An 18,071-nucleotide genomic window follows, 5' to 3' on the forward strand; every position below is an offset into this window, starting at 1 on the left:
TCAGGTTTTTATTTACACTGTATATATTGTGTTCACATTGCACGTTAGTTTTATTTTCTAGTTCTCTTGTACTTACTTCTTCTACAGCTGGTGTTCAGTGTATACAGGTCTGAGACACAGTTTAAACACCACAGGGCAACAACCAAGTGTGAGAGTAACGTCACGTTGTCTCACTTGTGCTGTAAAAATGAATCTGACAACTTGTCTTGTTAGATTTTTAAAATAACAGAAAGTAGAACGATTTTGTAACCAGTGGTAATAACTGGCTTCTTCCCAGAGAACCTAATTTTGAGTGAATTATATTTAAAACGGATGAAAGTGGCTGATTTCCCCTTTTTGTTATGGGCTTTATTTCAGATTTGAAGAACATGAAGTGTAACTGTGAGTGTTTCTCATTTATATCACTTGTTCTATTGTTGTGCTACAACACGGTTTCCTTCTTTGTGAGATGTGAAAGAAATTGAAGAGTGAGTCACTGCTCAGACACTCACTGAGCACATTAGCCGCACATGACTGCAGCAGCACATCAGGCTGTGTGTGTTCGTAGGGGATGAAGGGCCCAGAGCAGGCCCTGCCACAAGCCCTGCAACACCCTCCTCCCTCATCTCTCTCTCTCTCTCTCTCTCTCCTCTGCTGGCCTCAGCAGCACAGAGGCACCTGCACGCCTGCGCCAATCTCTCCCATCCCCCCGCCCATTTCCCTCCATCATCTGTCCCTCAGCTCCCACATCCATTGTAGGGCAGGACATTCAGCATTTGTATTTAGACTGAAAGAGAGAGAGAGAGAGAGAGAGAGAGAGTAGAGCGGAGAGAGGCGGAGGGAGCATATGACACAAAAGAGGGAGAGGGAGAGAGAGCGAGCGAGAGGGGGAGAACTAGATCACAGCGTTAGAGAGCGGGAGAGGGGAGGCTGCAGTTATCGATGGCATTAACAATGGAGCATTAGGATCCAGAGAGGTGATAGCCAGCCTGACAACGGCTGAGGGTGAAGATATTTGAGGAGGGGGGAGCTCCTCCTCGGTGAGCACAGGGGGAGGAGGAGGAGGAGGAGGAGGATGGGCCTCGAAAAACAGACTTGCAATGGCACTGCAAAAATTGGATTAAAGCAGTAATGGTAACGTTCCTAATTTAATCTATCGCTGTGCTTCTTGTGTCTCATCCTCGTGTGTTCACATCCACGCTTGTTGACGTCCATCGGCCATCCCTCACGTCACAGTGTGTGTCTCCTGCCGCCCGAGGAAGGTACGGGAACACTCCTGTCCTCCTGTTTTCATGCCATAGACAGTCTGCCATCTCCGTCCTCCTCATCACAGCCCTGCATCCCTCCCAACCTCCAGGAGCTTTAAATCATCACAGGACATCACCCTGCTTGCTTTAGTAATCATTATTATGATCATTAAACGATGTTAGTAGATGTGAGCATCATTGCAGCTATTGATGTCCGCTCCTCTGTGTTGTTTTTGTTGTGCTGTTTTCACCATGGCTGGACTCAGCATCCCCTCCTCTTATCAGCCATCGCTTAGCTACCGCATCAGCATCTCACTTTCTCTGACTAGATCGGGAAATGTTTCACCAGCAGGGACTGCAGTCGTCTGTTTTTCTTACCATTACACTGCGATTGAAACCTACTATGTTAAACACACACATACACACACACAAACACCCTGGTTGATTCCTAACAGCACAGGGAGCTTGTGCTCATCTCACACCATCAAGCAAATAGAATACAGATGAATCCCTGCACCGTCCTGTCCAGAGAAATTAGAGCAGCGCTACGAGACATTCTGTGTCATGTCGGCCTGAGCTCATGTTTGCAGGGTCTGATTACAGTGTTTTGACGTCAGGCACAGGGTCATTAACTATCCCACCATCTGTTGTGAAACACATACACATAGAGCAGGGTCTGCATCTCAGCATCATCATCAAAAAGGCACTTGTTACGTGCCAGAGTTGTTTGAAATATACCATGTTGTATGATTTTTACCTCATAAACAATCATGCATTTTCCAAATAAAATAGTTAGTTGCTTGTTTGTTCTGTGCACAATGCATGTGGGCCTTTCTGTTTACTCTCAGATGCCTCCACCATAGCATTCACTGGCATTACCACCAGAAACAGAGACTTCAAACAAGAAGCTTTAAATACTCTCATTTCATGTTGAGCAGTATGTATACTTCTTTTAAATCTTTTAAAATACTCTCCAGGTAGAGGTAATAGAAACTAATGAATTGCAAATGTGTTCACTTGGTTCACTCTACAATCTTCAGTCATTGCAGCAGTTTATCTGTTATAGCATCATTCAATGATATTCCTTCAAAGGTTGAGTTGACACTGGATTTTTAAACAAAATACACATAATAATACTCAAAATCTTCACATTTTGTCTTGAGTACAGTGTATTGAGTAAATGTATCAGTACAGGCTTGGTTGGCTTTGTGTAATTGAGTCACCAGTTGTAATAGTAATGGTTGTTGCACTGTTGACTCACAGAGGATCCTGGTTTGGGTGGGGGTCTCCCTGTGTGGAGTTTGCATGTTCCCTCCATGTCAGCTTGGGTTTTCGCCATTTACTCTGACTTCCTCTCACAGTCCCAAGGCGTTTAGATTGAGGTTAGGTTGATTGGAGACTTTAAATTGTGAGTATGAATTGTTGTGTTAGACTGGCATCTTGAGAGTCAACGTGATAAACCCTCTGGCCAACTATTTGGGGGTTGTGGTCCCCAGAGTCCCCTGAGAGGTGAAACATCCTCAGGAAATACAAGAAAGTCCAGTTGCCTATTTGCACATGTAAAACTCCTGAAGATACCATGACCTGGATGACTGAGAACCTTCAAATCTAATGTAGTAGTGCTCTACTCACCCTTCATTACATCCCCCTGCCCTCTCATCCCCTCAGCTGGACAAGAGTGAGGTGGCAACACTCGGCCTACCCTCTACCACCAGCCATGGGGGCTCAGACAGCAACATCAGTGCAGAGGGAGCAGGGGTGTCAGCGTCCGGGGTCGCAGCTGGAGGTGCAGAGGGTTCAGTGGCCGCCGAGCCGCAGCGAACACGCGCCGCTCTGGAGCACCTGCAGCAGAAGATCCTGAAGGTCACCGAACAGATCCGCGTGGAGCAGGAGGCCCGTGACGACAACGTGGCTGAGTACCTGAAGTTGGCCCACAACGCTGACAAACAGCAGGCGTCCAGGATCAAACAGGTGTTTGAGAAGAAGAACCAGAAGTCGGCACAGACCATCGCACACTTGCACAAGAAACTAGAGCACTATCACAAGAAGCTAAAGGAGATAGAACAAGTAAGTGAGTGTGTGTATGTTTGTGTGTTTGTGTGTGTGCGTGTGTGTGTGCGTGCGTGCATGCGCGCGTGCGTGTGTGTGTGTGTGTGTGTGCGTGTGTGATGTTTCTCTACTCTGTCTGTAATAATTATCTCATAACTGACACAAACAGTGTTCTATATTTGTGAGGACAGATGTGTCCAGGTGCTCTCCTCTTCTATCTTCCTACAGTTCTCTCCCTTAAACCTAATCCCCTCTCTCCCACCTTTGAGATCCTCCTCTTCTCTGCTTCCTCATTTCTCTTCCCTCTGTACAGAACGGACCCGCCCGGCAGCCTAAGGATGTCCTGCGGGACATGCAGCAGGGACTGAAGGACGTGGGAGCCAACGTTCGTGCTGGGATCAGTGGTTTTGGAGGTGGTGTCGTTGAAGGAGTCAAAGGTGGCGTTTCTGCCCTTACTCACACAGCCGTGGTCTCCAAGCCCAGAGAGTTTGCCAGTCTCATCAGGAACAAGTTTGGCAGCGCAGATAACATTGCTCACCTGAAAGACACTCTCGAGGACGGGGGCCATTCTGAAGACACCCCAACACCCCGGGCGCTGAGTGGAAGTGCCACTCTGGTCTCCAGCCCAAAGTACGGAAGTGACGACGAGTGCTCCAGCGCCACGTCTGGCTCGGGCGCGTGCAGTAATTCTGGTGGGGCCGGGGGAGGAGGAGGAGGAGGGGGCATATTAGGACCAACAATGGGGAGTCCCAGGCTAGACGGGCACCACCACCACCATCACATGCACAGCTCCTGGGACACTCTGCTCGAGGGCCTGCAGGAAATCAAAGGCTGTCAGGCGCACATGGAGGACACCATCGAGGACATGAAGGGCCAGCTGCAGAGCGACTACTCCTACATGACACAGTGCCTGCAAGAGGAGAGATACAGGTAGAGATACTCAGAACACTGGCAGAGAAACTCAATATGACCTCAGGTTTAATCAGTCCTCTCAGTGTTGTTCACTTCAAGGACAAGGACAACAATATCCTATAGTTGTGATATGGGGATTGTTTCCTAAGCAGAGACTGAAACCAGCAGTGCATTACTCAATCTCACAGGACGTCAGTTTGTCTGTAATGAATGTGCGAATCTAACAATAAGTCACAAATATATATCTAAATACAGTGGTGGAGGAAGTACAAAAACATTTTACTAAGTAAAAGTACAAATAAACAGACTAAAGTAGTATACATACCACATCAACACTTCTACATTAAGTATAAGTAAGTAAAAGTACTTACATAGTATTGCCTTTTCCCTAATGCTACGGTTTACTACATCATTACCTCTGAGTCTCAGTGTTGCTTCTTCTTCACCAGTGATGCTACTTCTGCAAGAGGCGGGGTCTAATGTTACCTGCCCACTCTGATTGGATCAATAGACAAATTCCCCTCTCGTTATTGATTACCATGAGAACATTTAAAAAAAACAATGTGAACATGGAACGTAATTTAAAAATGTAGTAAAGTAGAAAATACAGATATTTGCTGTCATAGTTATGGGAATAAAACTGAAGAGTACCTAAATAGTTAAGTACAGATGCATGAAAAATGTGTTTAAGTACAGTGTCAAAGTAAATGTACTTTTTTCCAACTACTGTTTAAAAATATGTTCAATGCTGAGCACTGTAGTTTTAGGCAGATGTTCCTAAAACCGGAGCAAACACATGTGGTGATGTAGCAGCAGGAGATATAGGATCAATTAAAAATAAACTCTAATGGCACTCAGTAGAGTACATACCTCCCCCACACTTAAATTCACTACGTCTGGATTTTTGTTTTGATCTGCACCAAATTGCCCACCCTCATAATCATCAGTCCTCTGAACAAGTATGTCTGATCTGAATCTGTGAAAATTTCAAATGTCCCCACACACAAAAAATTTGGATCCGTTCCCAGATACACAGTGAAATTGAATGGGGTTTCCCTTGTTGTGTAATTCTGGAAAAAAACAGTTGTTTTTGGCTTCTAGGACAGAGGAATATATTGTATCAGGCTTTGGATGCGCAGGAGTCATATGACTTAAGAGAAGAGTTCAAGTTTGATTTTTTTTTTTTTTGCCCTATTCACTCAGGTACGAGCGACTTGAGGAGCAGCTCAATGACTTGACAGAGCTGCACCAGAATGAGATGACCAACCTCAAACAGGAGCTCGCCAGCATGGAGGAGAAAGTGGCCTACCAGTCGTACGAGAGAGCGAGAGACATCCAGGTAAAACTCTGTTTCACCTCTGACCACATCCAGCATCACTGTGTGGGTTGGATGTGGTAGGACTTGTTTAATGTCGAACCTGGAACTGCACCTAAAACTGATGTCACAGAGTCCTGGAGTGGATGGTCACTGGGTCATCAAGGGGAGGAGGTAAACGACAATCAGCCTTAGCTTCACCTTTGGAGAGCCGTCATGTCGTCCATACAGTCTATGAGTATGAGCCATTGTTACGTAATGTTCTGTTCTGTAAACAGCCATGGTCAGGATGGACAGGTTTGCAAAATGGCTGATGAGGATGGTCCTTAACAACGTACCTGAGAGTATTCTAAGACTAATGAACCCACTGTCGGTTGAAGGACTTGATGATCTAATTGCATTTTACAGTACAAGCTACATTTAACCTTTCACACACACATTCACACAGCACTCCTATAATAGCGCTTTTTCTATCATTTTTCCGATATAACCATCAGGGGGAATATTGGCGTTCAGTATCTTGCCCAGTGGCACTTTGGAATGCAGACTGGAGAAGCTGCATGGGGATCGAACCAGGTACCTTAGGGATGACCCTCTCTACCTCCAGAGCCAATGTGCTTCATCAATACTGGATTATATTCGGTTGACCCTGACTAACAATCAAGCGATTATTAAAATATCTCAGCAGAAATATGAATAAAAAAAGTTGTTTTTACAAGCTGTTGAGGAATTAGATCCCATGTTGTGTTACTCTTTGTGCAGGAGGCCGTGGAGTCGTGCCTGACCCGCATCACCAAGCTGGAGCTGCAGCAGCAGCAGCAGCAGGTCGTCCAGCTGGAGGGAGTGGAGAACGCCAACGCCCGAGCTCTGCTGGGAAAGCTCATCAATGTCATCCTGGCGCTCATGGCCGTCCTGCTGGTCTTCGTCTCCACGCTGGCCAACTTCATCACCCCACTGATGAAGACCCGAGCCCGGGTGGCCACCACCGTGCTGCTGACGCTGCTGCTGTTCGTCCTTTGGAAGCAGTGGGACTTTGTAGAGCCGTGGCTGCTGCCCAGCTGAGCGCCCTGCCAGAGACTCACAGAGGGGACCTGAGCATCCAGAGTCTCATGCTGGTTCCAGCTCTGTCACCACCACTTAAGGATTCAGAGACTGAAATGAGATAAGAGCTGCTGCACTCGTCCCCTTTGACCTTTAAAGTGGGAGGATCTGAGGGCAAAACATGGCACTTTTACAGATGAGGACAGGATGAGGACAGTGTGTCGACAGGTGTTTACAGAGAAAATAAAAAAGACTGAGGACATCATCTCATCTCGTCCAAATCTAATCTGATGATGATCCGTCATCGATTGCATTGCTGTCACCAAAACTCCTGCAAGACGTCTTTGGGTCGTCTTTTTTGATTATTTATGAAATATGAATTAATAAGACTATAGAGCAACTTATGATGACTGTAAAATCATGTAACCTTCATGTTGAAGCTGGTATATTTGAGAGGAACAGGTTGTTTTTCATGAATGTCATGTGCTCATGCATGTCGAGTATGTGCACTGAAATGCATTTAGCTGGCATGAGTTAACAGGTCATAGACGACTAAATGAATCTTCTATAACACACTGAACATTTTGTCGTAAGAAGACAGTGCAGATATTTTGTATTCGGTGTCACTTACTGGTTCCTTTCACATTCTGGTCTGGTGTTTGCTTTTAGACGCGTTTTGTTTCTTTTTTTCTTGAATGAGCAGTTTTGAAAAAAATAACAATAACCACTGGTATCTACAGACGTTCAGCACAATAATTCTACTAGGTTAAAACTGTTATTATGTCCACAGATGCTGTTTCATCACCACTATTGCAGAACTGCTTCTCTCCACAGTGTCAAATTAACTGGCATGTCTCGATGTATCAGAGTTTATATCCAGTTTGCAAAAAACAATTATTGCTGTTTTATTAAACACTTTAAGAAATAAATGATTTCATATATTAGGCAGATGGTGAATAGATTGACTTATCATTCTTAACTGAGACGGGACCTTTTTTATTTGAATTATTTTAGGGTAAAATAATAAAATCGTAGACTTTATAATGCATATTATTTAAAAGCTGTAAATAATGTTTTATAGTTAATAGTTAATTCTCTGAACACCATTTATAAACTCTTAATAAGAACAACGTCTGGCTTGCCAGGTTGAGATTTGTAAAAGTAAAGCATTTATTTACCTTTTAATAAAGCACTTGTTTAAATCTTGGACCTTATAAAGAGTGCCCTAAGAGTACCACTTAGAAAGTGGTGCTGAAATGATAGTTTCAAAGCAATCCTGCTAATTAACAAGCAGATGAAAAGATAACCTCCTTGGAAGAGGTAAAAATCACCGATAATGGATAAAATATGTTTAAAACATTACATGAATCTGCAGGACGTGATGTCATCAGTCCTTCAGACTTCGATGAAATCCTCAAATCAATACTTTGTGCTTTACATTGCACTGATTAGAGAAACCTTGTCAGTGAATATGGGAATAAGACGCAAGTTCAGTGCAGAGAAGAGAAATAATCCTCAGATGATTGACATCTAATACCAGCAGCTTCTTTGTCTGGACTAGATTACATTCATTCAAGGTTTTCAAATCTTTAAGAAAGCATTACAGAAGCAGTTAAGAGGAGACCTCAGATCAGATGTGGATCCGTCTACTAATCCTGTGGATTATTTCAGATGTACTTAACTGTATTTGTCTCTGTTATAGTGCTAACTATGTGAATAGATGACAAATTGTTCCTGACTGCACAGACATGGATCATGAATGTAACTTTATAGTGCAGACACTTTGATGATTGAATGAGGCTACATACAAAACTCTTTAATGTTTTAGAGAAACCTTTACTCTGAAATGAACACATGACTAAAAGATTCAAATTTGTTTTGTCTTTTTTAATAATTACTGTCAGGCAAAACCCATATGACCATTACATTTATGACAGGTATTCTTACAGTACAAGACAGAACTCAAGGGGATCAGAGCCAGTGGCATGGCCACACCTGACCGCTAAAAAGTAAGACATTCATCGTCATTAGATTGTTCCAACTTTTACATCGAGTTCACAAACGTCATTTGCATTTGACTCGTATCAAACACAACAGTTTTTCTTGATTACCTAGCAAATTCTAAAGACCTTGATAGAAACAGCAGAGTAGAAAAAAACATTGTATAACAAGCAGAATTCCTGATTTGATCTTAATTTCCTATCAAGATGCAAGATGTACAATATATTGCTTTCAGGTGCTCAACTCAAAAGGGTACCCCCCCAAATCTCCCAGAAACACATTCTTCAGTATCAGTCCGCCCACTCCATTCCAGGTCCTGCAGTTAACACACAGGCGCAGTGTCTCCGACCTGGGCTCAGACTCGTCTAACTGTTGAACCACAGGGGGGAGCTGCCATTTGTAAAGAAGTTACAGGAGCTAAAAGATGAACAATCACAGATAGGACCAACAGTGATAGCCCCTCCTCAAAAGTGCAGCTTTCCATTGCTCATCTTCAATCAAGTGTCTGAAGCTCATACATTTTATTTTCCGTGGAAGTGAGACATAGAATGACTACAAAACAAACTGAAAACAAAAAAAAACAATTCCTGTTTCACTGAGAGCGCCTACGAGGCCTCGGGCCTCAGACACAGTATCCAATCACAGCAGTACGATTGAGGAGAGGACATGGTGAAATAACCAACATGATGAGTATTAAAACATTTTCCTAACTGACATTTCACATTAATTAAAAAAGCTGAACGTGAGGCAGCACAGAGTCTGGACTTTAGTTTCCTCTATTCAAGTGGCACTATGCGATGATGTTGAAAGATGTATCCCATAATATTTAGTGCATCAAGATCAAATGATCAGTTCTAATAAAATGCACGTTGTTGACATAGTGAGAAAATGCTCTAGACCCCAGAATGTGTGTTGCCTCTGGATGTAAAATGCTGTCTGAGTGTCTGGTTGTTTCCAGACTCAACAGACATGAGCCTGATTGTTTTTAAAAACACAGACACACAACTCAGTGTTCAGCAGGACAGAGTCGGAGCTGCTCCCACAGTCTTCAGGCCATAAACCAATATGTTGGTCCCACAGTTGGAGAAACCTGTCGCTGCATTTATGAAAAGGTTTTTGATTTATTTATTAGGAATAAAACAGGATCCAAATCTTTCCAGGGAAATGTAATATTTTATCGTATGTACCATTATTCCTCACATGGATTATGCTGCTAACATTTTCACCTTGGCTCATGATTGTGTTTGTCCTACTGCCCTCATTGCTATCTTTTTTTAGTAACTCGTTTTAAGGTGATTGTTAAATGACATCTGGGAAAGTAGGGATGAGTAAGAGGACATTTTCATAAATGCAGCTCTAAGTTGCCACGTGCAGGTCGACATCACAGCGAGAGGTACCTAGGCAGACCTCTGGGTATAGAAGAGAATATAGGCCTGAGTGTTGCACACTTCCTCCACACTGCAAACCTTCATCTCAGAGTCATTACAGTGGACCCAAAAGCCTGAGGATAAAAACACAAAACAGGTTAAAACAGAACACTGGGACATCGGACACTGGTGTGACAAACGTCTTCTCGTCATTCCTCACCTCCTTCTGTGTTGTAGCAGTATGCGGTGTAGTGCCCTGAGCCGAAGCCTTTACCATGATGCATGACTACAGCAGACAGATCGTAGGTGTAACCTCCTCTGTGGACGGAGTGACCTGAGCCAGTGCAGCAGTATGGTTTGATGTTCAGAACCTGGTCGAAGGCCACATGGACGCCGATTTTCTCCCTATGGTTCCGCCCTGACCATCTGCCGTACAACAGGGACGAGTTATTGTCACAAGGATTCATTAAGACTCATTTATGTTAGTTTATATAAAAACTCAAGTTCTATAGATTGGTGTTTTATTCATTTTATTTATAGAGTAGTTAAGTATAATATGGTTTATGGATAAACTGTAGAATATCAAATCTCAACTACATTTCTCTGCTATGAGGGTTTGATACTGAAATCTTAAGAGTATCAGAAATTCTTTAACCCCTAATATCTGTGTCAGCATCTGCCTCAAAAAATCCTAATCAGTCTGGTTACAACAATAACCTACTCTGGAAGAGACCAAAATAATTAATAACACTTTCTCAAACTGGTTTAAATAATGAAGCTATTTAATTATAGTTATAGAAAACCAGGGGTAGAAAAACTTGCCTGAAGCGTTTGAGGTGCAGCCGTAGAACCTGAGGTAAGCGGTAGATCAGAAGCTGCTTACGTGCCTCTGACAGAACTAAGGGTTTGTGGGATGATTTCCTTCTTCTTTCTGGCAAACCATGAAACAACAAGATGATAAATTAATCCAAAGAAGACTTCAAATGCACATCATTTATAAGAGGCGGGGCTTTCGTGTCGAGGTGGCACACTCTCACGATTTATCAGGCTTTGCAAACAAGTAAAGAGACATGTTTATGTCTTTCACAAAGGCTCCCAGCTTTGTTTTTTTTTTCTTTCAACAAGTGGGATAACACTCATCACCAACAAGTGATTATCCTCAGCTGCTGCTGGATGAAGAAATGGACAGAAGAAGAAGAAGAAGAAGAAGAAGAAGAAGAAGAAGAATAGTGGCTGAGGCACTGAGTCAAAACTGAACAAATGTCAAAATGCAGAATCCTTACGAATCAAATGTTATTTGAATTCTTGAAAATAGGTTTTTGAATATCACTGGTGTTTTTTTGCAGTAAAAAGCCCATTTACTTAGAACAACATTTAGACACATCCCATTATCAAGAAACCTGTATTCAGACTAATTTAAAACCGTCAGTTTGAATAATCAAAATCGGTTTTTTGCCCTGTTCACTGGGTTGTTTGTTGTCAGCAGGATTTGGCAAAAACAATAAAAACAAGAGACAAAATTAAAATGTCAACAGAAGTAACATGTTTCCAGAACGTGCTGTCTTTTGTGTCGCAGTGTGAAACATTGTACTGACTGTTGCAGTGGTTGCAGGCGTAGATGCTGCCTTCAAGAGCCTCCATCTCTGTAAACTTGGACAGCATCTCGGTGAGGGTGCAGCTGCGCTGGTAAGCTGTCGAGCCTGAGCCTTTGTCTACGCTGTGATATCGCTCTGGAAATTCCAAAGACAGGTCCCAGAATGGCTCAACTGTGTTAGACTTGTGCTTACAGGACAGACACGTCACCTGAAACATAAAAAGACACAGGAAGAAGCAAAGAAAGTCAGATCAGAAAGTTTGTTAATGATTAGATTTGAGAGCATCACATAAACTCAAACAATAAGAAAAATATCCTGGTATTCGAATATTTTATAATGCTATATAGTAGCAATACATCATCCTAAAAAATATTGCTTAGAAATCAGAGTGAAGTTTATTATAGTTGTGATGGTGGATAAATAATCCATTTTAGTAGACATTTGGTATAAATTGTATGAATACATACACAATGACTGAGTTTATCCATGTTTTGTTAATATTTCCTTTTGGCTCAGTGTCTGGCGTGATGGCCGTCTCACCTGGCTGAGTAGCTGCCCATGAAAGATGGTGTTCAGGACCTTTAGCACTTGCTTGGACAGCTTCCTCTTGGTGATGGGAATAACTATCCTACGTTTGGACCCCTCTGTGTCCAGCTCCTGCTGCACCTTGTCCAGCAGCTCACACAGGAACTCCTGGGCGTCCTGCTGGTCATACCCCCGGAAAGCAGGGATGAGGTTCCACACGGAGTGCAGCATGGCGAAGGGAGATACCAAAGACCACCGGCCTGACCACATGACCCTGAAAAGTGTATGCAACTCATGGCACAGAGACATCTGCTGGCGGGTGGAGCACCGAGGCTCCTTGGGCTGGACCAACTCTGCGGCCCGCTGGGAAGGTGGAGAGCTTTCTTTTTTGCCAATAGGCAAATTCCAGCTGCTTGCCTTCCCCATGCGTCCAAGGGGGGATCCTGACAGTTCTGAGTTCCCACTGCTGACTACACCTCCTCCTGTGACCCCCTTCATCCCCTGGGAGTGATTGGTCTTGGCCAGCAGCTCCTCAGTCTCACACAGGTCCAAAGTAAGAAAACACTCCCTGAATTTCTGCAGGTGGCTCAGCACTTGCAATATTGAGTTCATGTAGCATGTGTTCCCCAAGTTGCGCAGACCAGTGACACCTGGAGCAGGTCTCCGACGGGTAACCGCATGTGTGGAGTAGTATCTCCTCAGTTTGGCAGCTCTGCCATTCTGAGGAGCCTTGCGGGACAGGGTTAGAATAGAAGGCTTCTTGGGGGGAGGAGGTAGGCGTTCTGGAGGGTCGCGAAATTTGCGTGGAATGAGTGTGATCATTGAACGTGGCGCCTGAGTAAGAAGCCTAGCACTCTTTCTGGGAGGTACATTGCCAAGCTCTTCCATGAGTCTCCTTTTGACCTCTTTCTTTTGTCTCCTAGCTTCTTCGAGTTTCTCCTGGCGATGATTTTGCAGCTCCTGATTTTTGCTGATCCACATCCGGAACATCTTTCCAAGCAGTGCTTTCCTCCTGTGACGCAGGGCCAGCTGCATTGCAGGTTGTGGCCCACCTTCCCTAACCCAGGTGGTGCACTCTCCCCCGGTCGAGGAACGCAGCGAGCGTCTACCTGGGCTCCGGACAGTAGAGAGTGCCCCTCTGAGGAGCTTGAGGTCTCCCTCTGCGTTATCATTGAGTACATAGTCTCCACAGGCAAAGCAGAAGACATCCAGCTCACGTACCTCCATAGCCAGTGGGTGGTGTGACTCCTGAAAGTGTTTGAGCGAGTGCTCCTCCATGAAACGTCCACATGCCACGTGGGAGCACTTGAGGCAGGCCCACACTGAATCTGTGGTGCTGCAGTCCACACAGTGCCATTTCTGTGGATTAAGGATAGAGTGATCGTGGCCGAGACGAAGGCGTCCCACGTGCTTACAACGATCCATCTCTCCAGATACACATGTGGCCTCAGTGATAGGACACACGTCCTGTAGCCAAGCAGCAACTCATTCTGTGATACAGTTACAGGGAAAGACAAGAAAGAAAGTTTAAGATCTACAGTTATTAAGGTGTTCTTGACATTTTTATCAGTCTGAACTGGTAAAATTAATAAACCTAAAAACACTGTTATGTATAAATATTTTGGGTTTCTGCTACGAACATTTTGCAGCAGTTCACCTGCCGCACAGCCAGGTCATTGGGCTTAAAGTGGACCGAAACGACCCGGATTCACAAAAAGAATCCATCAATCATTAACTCAAAATATGTGATTGTCAGTTTGTGTCTGAAGAGCCACAGAAATGAGCAGACACACTCACAAGCGTACGCACAGTCTGCAGGCAGGAGAGAGGCTCCTCCTGCTGATTCTCACACAGCGTTGTGTTATTTTTAACTTTATTGTTGCCTAAGAAGCAACAGGGCATTTATCCAGGGACACAAATATTAATTCACAAGGTTAATAGAAAGATCAGCTCTAAAATTCTAAAGGGAACAATGACATTGAAAGAAAATTAAAAAGACAAACTTACTGTAAATGTAGCTTGCTTGATCAGGTTTCTGTAGAGAACTCAACAGCATTATTCTGCTTCATCACCCATGACCACGGTCACCACCAGCCACAACGGGAAAGTTCTGCAAGATTAGGACAACGTTGTATCAAAACCTTTTTCTATTTTACAAACTGTTTTTTGGGTAAATTGGGAGACAAGTGGTGATTTTCCATTTCTCCATTTGAAGGACATGAAAGGACACCCAACATTATGTTTAGGTTTTTGAAATCCAAAGGCTTATATTTTGTGAACTTCTCCTAATTTTCTATTTTTTATTTTCTAATATTCACAAACACAATAATAATGTAAACAGTTATTAAAAGAATTCAAGACCCTGAAAACTGAGCATGGCTGCAAAACATCTACACAAGATTGAGTGTCACTGTTCACTGTGATTTTACTTTCGACTCTAGAGAAGCATAAAACTAAAACACTTGATGAATGTGAACCATTATGTGTTTACATGTGGTAGTAGTTACTCCTTGCCAGCGATTTTGAGGTGGGTGGCACATATTGTATGCAACATTGAGCTCCACAATTAAACTCTACCTACTATTTGGCAGAAAATCATAAGCAGATGTTAAAGTACAAATTAAAAATAATATGGTTACTAAGAAACTGATTCATACATATGCTGGTGATAATTATAATGTTCATTGATAACATGATCCTCTCACAATATTCTGATACTAACCCGATTAAGAGTCTAAATAAGACACCGCCATGTCAACACCTTTGCTGGAATAAGGTCGGACTCAGAATAAGCAACAATCAGATGAATATATGTGGAGTATTCTGATCTTAGTCACATTCTAGATATATACTGGACTTTTTTTATATTGCTATTGATGAAAATTACACTGCGTTCATGATTGATTATGTTCTATCACACAGTCCAAAGCAGTGACCAAAATAATAGATGTGATAATCAGACTACGCTCTGCAACATGCAAACAGGAATATGAATGAAATCTTTTAGCAAGTCATGAAAACATCACATCCAGGTCACGGTATCTACAGGAGTAGAACACGTGTACGTAGGTAACTGGATTTCCTTGTTGTGTCTGATCCAAGAGGCTTAATCAGCTTTAACTGACTGATGGAAGGTTTCCACTCTAAACACGTAAAAAAGAAAACCAGAGGTGAAATACCTGAAACCTCACACTGGTCCTCTTTTATATCTGAAGAAGCATCTTGACTGGGACACAAGCGAGTTCACATGTATAACTCCTGCAGATCATGTAAACATCACAATCTAAATATGCAGAATATGATTATTGCTTTCCAAGTAAACACAACTGTAACTTCAGTAACTGAATCACATGTTGGGTCTGATGCTGCTGGTTTGCACTTGGTTGGATGCTCATGTAGCTGCAGAGATATTGACATGAGGAGAGCTGCTGCCTGTCCATTTAACTGATGTGGTTAATTCATGTAATTGTCTCCCTCGCCAGAACCAGCGCTGTGCTGCACACTTCCTTCCTCCTGTTTATTGTTTTCTCCTTTGTGTGAATCATCCACTACTTTGAAAACTAACCTCAAGACGAAAAAAACACACAAACAACTTGTAAGTCGACGCCACTGGTTTGTAGTTAGTCACGCATGTAAATCTCGCCACGCTATGCTGTGCTACTGCCGCTGCGTGTTAACGGTGTATTAACGCGTCTGGAAATGTTAATCACTGTTGTAACCTCCTCACTGACGGGTTAAAGCCTGTTGTGTGTCTCGGGCTGCCTGGCTCTTGTCGCCATGCTAAGCTACTCTCCCAGCACCATGTTAACACAGAACAAAGAGCAGTCACGGAGCCACTCTCCGCGAACACCCGACAACTTTGTTGCTCTGAGGCTGAGCAGCAGCCGATAAGTTAGCTACCGCTGCTAACTGCTAGCCCCAGCGGCTCGGGCACAGGGCACCGAGCCTTCTGCCGCTAGTCACAGAATACCGCACTTTGTTCAAACACACACGGTTCTCCCGGAACCGAGCAGCCAATATTTATGTTGTAAGCTAGTGGCTAACGTTAGCTGCGCGGCTAACGCGTTCGCTGGGGACAATCGAAGTTAACCTGTCGGTGGTTGTTGGTCGCTAACGTTGACTAACGATGCGCGGCTTAGCTCGCTAGCTCGCTGCGCCGTTAATCGTTCTCAAACTCCCCGGTGACATTCACCGCAGAAAGCCGGTTAAGGGAGTGGGACGTCACGTCGCCACCGGGCCTCCGTGTGCGGCGCTGGAACATTTCTAACATCTGATAATGTAATAAAAAAACAGCTGGATAACGTTACCATCGCTAACATCCATCCATCCGGTTCACTCAGGGCGAGCTGCTTGTTGTCCTCCGCTCAGATTGAACAACCCAACTCCCGATCTGGGTCCAGACCCGGCCGCTCTCATTGGACCGGGACTGAGAGGCAGTCGGCCTCTCATTGGCGGAGCGGCTGAACAACAGGCAGCAGGATGGACCGTCCGACCCACCGTCCACCCACCGCAGCCACATGGAGCAGTATCCGAGGCCGGACCCTGAAACTCCGGGCAGAGAGGACAGCTGCCCCCAAGCTTCCGACCCTGGTGTCCCCGAAAGCCCACGCGTTAGAGAGAGTCAGCTGCTTTGTGCTAATCTGGTTAATGCATCTGAGGATGTGGAGCTTCTAAGCACAGCATTGATCGTCTGTGGGGTCCATGCTGTCTTATGTTCGAAGCCTCCATTACTGCAAATACTGAGATTCAATGAACACAGAGACACCAGTGCCAAGTATTAATCCAACACGAGGCTGCTGAGAGGAGACATAGTCTCACACTTCCCTCAGTTTATTTTGTTATATCCTCTTAAATTACAGACGATCCTGACAACATCTTTGTATATCTGTTCATGTAACAATAAAGCACTAAAGTGATCTATACATATGTAATTACTAAGTTGAAAAAAATTAGGGTAACACTTCAGTTTAGGATAAAATATAAGTCATTTACACATAACTAATAAGGATATCTATTAGTGCTTAGTAAGGTTTTTATTAAGCATCTGCATACATGTATTAATTAATGTCTTAATTGAACACATTCTTATTTTTGCTTAACAACTGGTTTATTCTTGGTAAATCCTTAGAAGGCCACTAGTTGGCCATGATCGTAAGTTATTAGTATTTAGTATGGGTCAAAATAAAGAGGCTATAGACTCCTTATACACTGTCTTAATATACTACCAATTGAGACAGAGTAGCAACATATTGCGACAATGTATTAGGAGTCTACTTTGATCCATACTATATATCAGCAACTTAACCTCAAGACTAACTAGCTGCTTATTAAGGGTTTGTCAAGAATAAATTACCTATTCAGTAAGAATAAGAAATTGTTGAATAAATACCTAATACATATGTAGTGATGCTTAATGCAGATCTTATTAGAATTCTACACAACCTAATGCCATCTCTCTCACACTCAAATCTAATGTATTGACTCTCCTTCTGTCTCATCTCCCATTGTTGTAACATCTGTCATGTTAAACCTGTTGTGTTGCATTTAACCAAATAAAGAGAACAAACATTCAGAGTTTTTAATCAGCACTAATGGACATCAACTCTTGTGGGCCTATATGTTTGTGCCTGTCATTTTCTTCATGTATTTATACATCTCAATTTTAAATAAAGCTTTTTTACAGTGCACATTTTGACCTGCCTAAGTATTCAGATTCTTTCCTGAAGAACACAGAATAATGGTCCCTTTCAAATTTTACACGTTATATTTGTGAATGGTTTTCTTTATTTTGTGTCTTTTAGAGACCTCGTAAATCCCATGACCCTTTTGCACAAGTATTATTTTACCTGATTTTCTCTTCCTGACTGCATGGGTGTGTATACAAAGTTGATCATTTTCATTTAATATTTCAAAATTCACATTTGGATATGTCACTGTAGGAGAAGCAGAAATGTAAATAACAAAATGAATGGTGGCTATATTCATTAATAAAATGAATTCAGTTATTCTTGTGTAATTCACAGTTGATAGCAGTTCTTAT

At 43.1% G+C, this 18,071-nt stretch overlaps 2 protein-coding genes and 1 long non-coding RNA gene across 3 annotated transcripts; 2 read left to right on the top strand and 1 right to left on the bottom strand.

The window, feature by feature from the left end:
- The first annotated feature begins 968 nt into the window (after window positions 1-968).
- On the top strand, window positions 969-7,487 carry tmcc2 (transmembrane and coiled-coil domain family 2). Its single transcript, XM_020086781.2, has 5 exons — window positions 969-1,113; window positions 2,895-3,293; window positions 3,589-4,205; window positions 5,391-5,526; window positions 6,265-7,487. Exons 1-5 carry the CDS (start codon window positions 1,111-1,113, stop codon window positions 6,562-6,564), a joined length of 1,455 nt encoding a protein of 484 aa, XP_019942340.1. The 5' UTR covers window positions 969-1,110; the 3' UTR covers window positions 6,565-7,487.
- A 922-nt stretch (window positions 7,488-8,409) lies between these two features.
- usp49 (ubiquitin specific peptidase 49) lies at window positions 8,410-16,479 on the bottom strand. The gene is made up of 7 exons (XM_020086780.2): window positions 16,339-16,479; window positions 14,039-14,141; window positions 12,047-13,521; window positions 11,507-11,714; window positions 10,734-10,842; window positions 10,132-10,337; window positions 8,410-10,045 (listed from the first exon to the last, which is right to left on the bottom strand). The coding sequence occupies exons 3-7, from the start codon at window positions 13,454-13,456 to the stop codon at window positions 9,942-9,944; spliced, it is 2,037 nt and encodes a 678-aa protein (XP_019942339.1). The 5' UTR covers window positions 13,457-13,521; window positions 14,039-14,141; window positions 16,339-16,479; the 3' UTR covers window positions 8,410-9,941.
- On the top strand, window positions 15,426-17,726 carry LOC138413832 (uncharacterized). Its single transcript, XR_011246230.1, has 2 exons — window positions 15,426-15,626; window positions 16,372-17,726. It is a non-coding gene; the product is annotated as an uncharacterized lncRNA (long non-coding RNA).
- The last annotated feature ends 345 nt before the right edge of the window (window positions 17,727-18,071 follow it).

This window comes from Paralichthys olivaceus, chromosome 2 (assembly GCF_024713975.1).
Source record: "Paralichthys olivaceus isolate ysfri-2021 chromosome 2, ASM2471397v2, whole genome shotgun sequence".
Lineage (NCBI taxonomy): Eukaryota > Metazoa > Chordata > Actinopteri > Pleuronectiformes > Paralichthyidae > Paralichthys > Paralichthys olivaceus.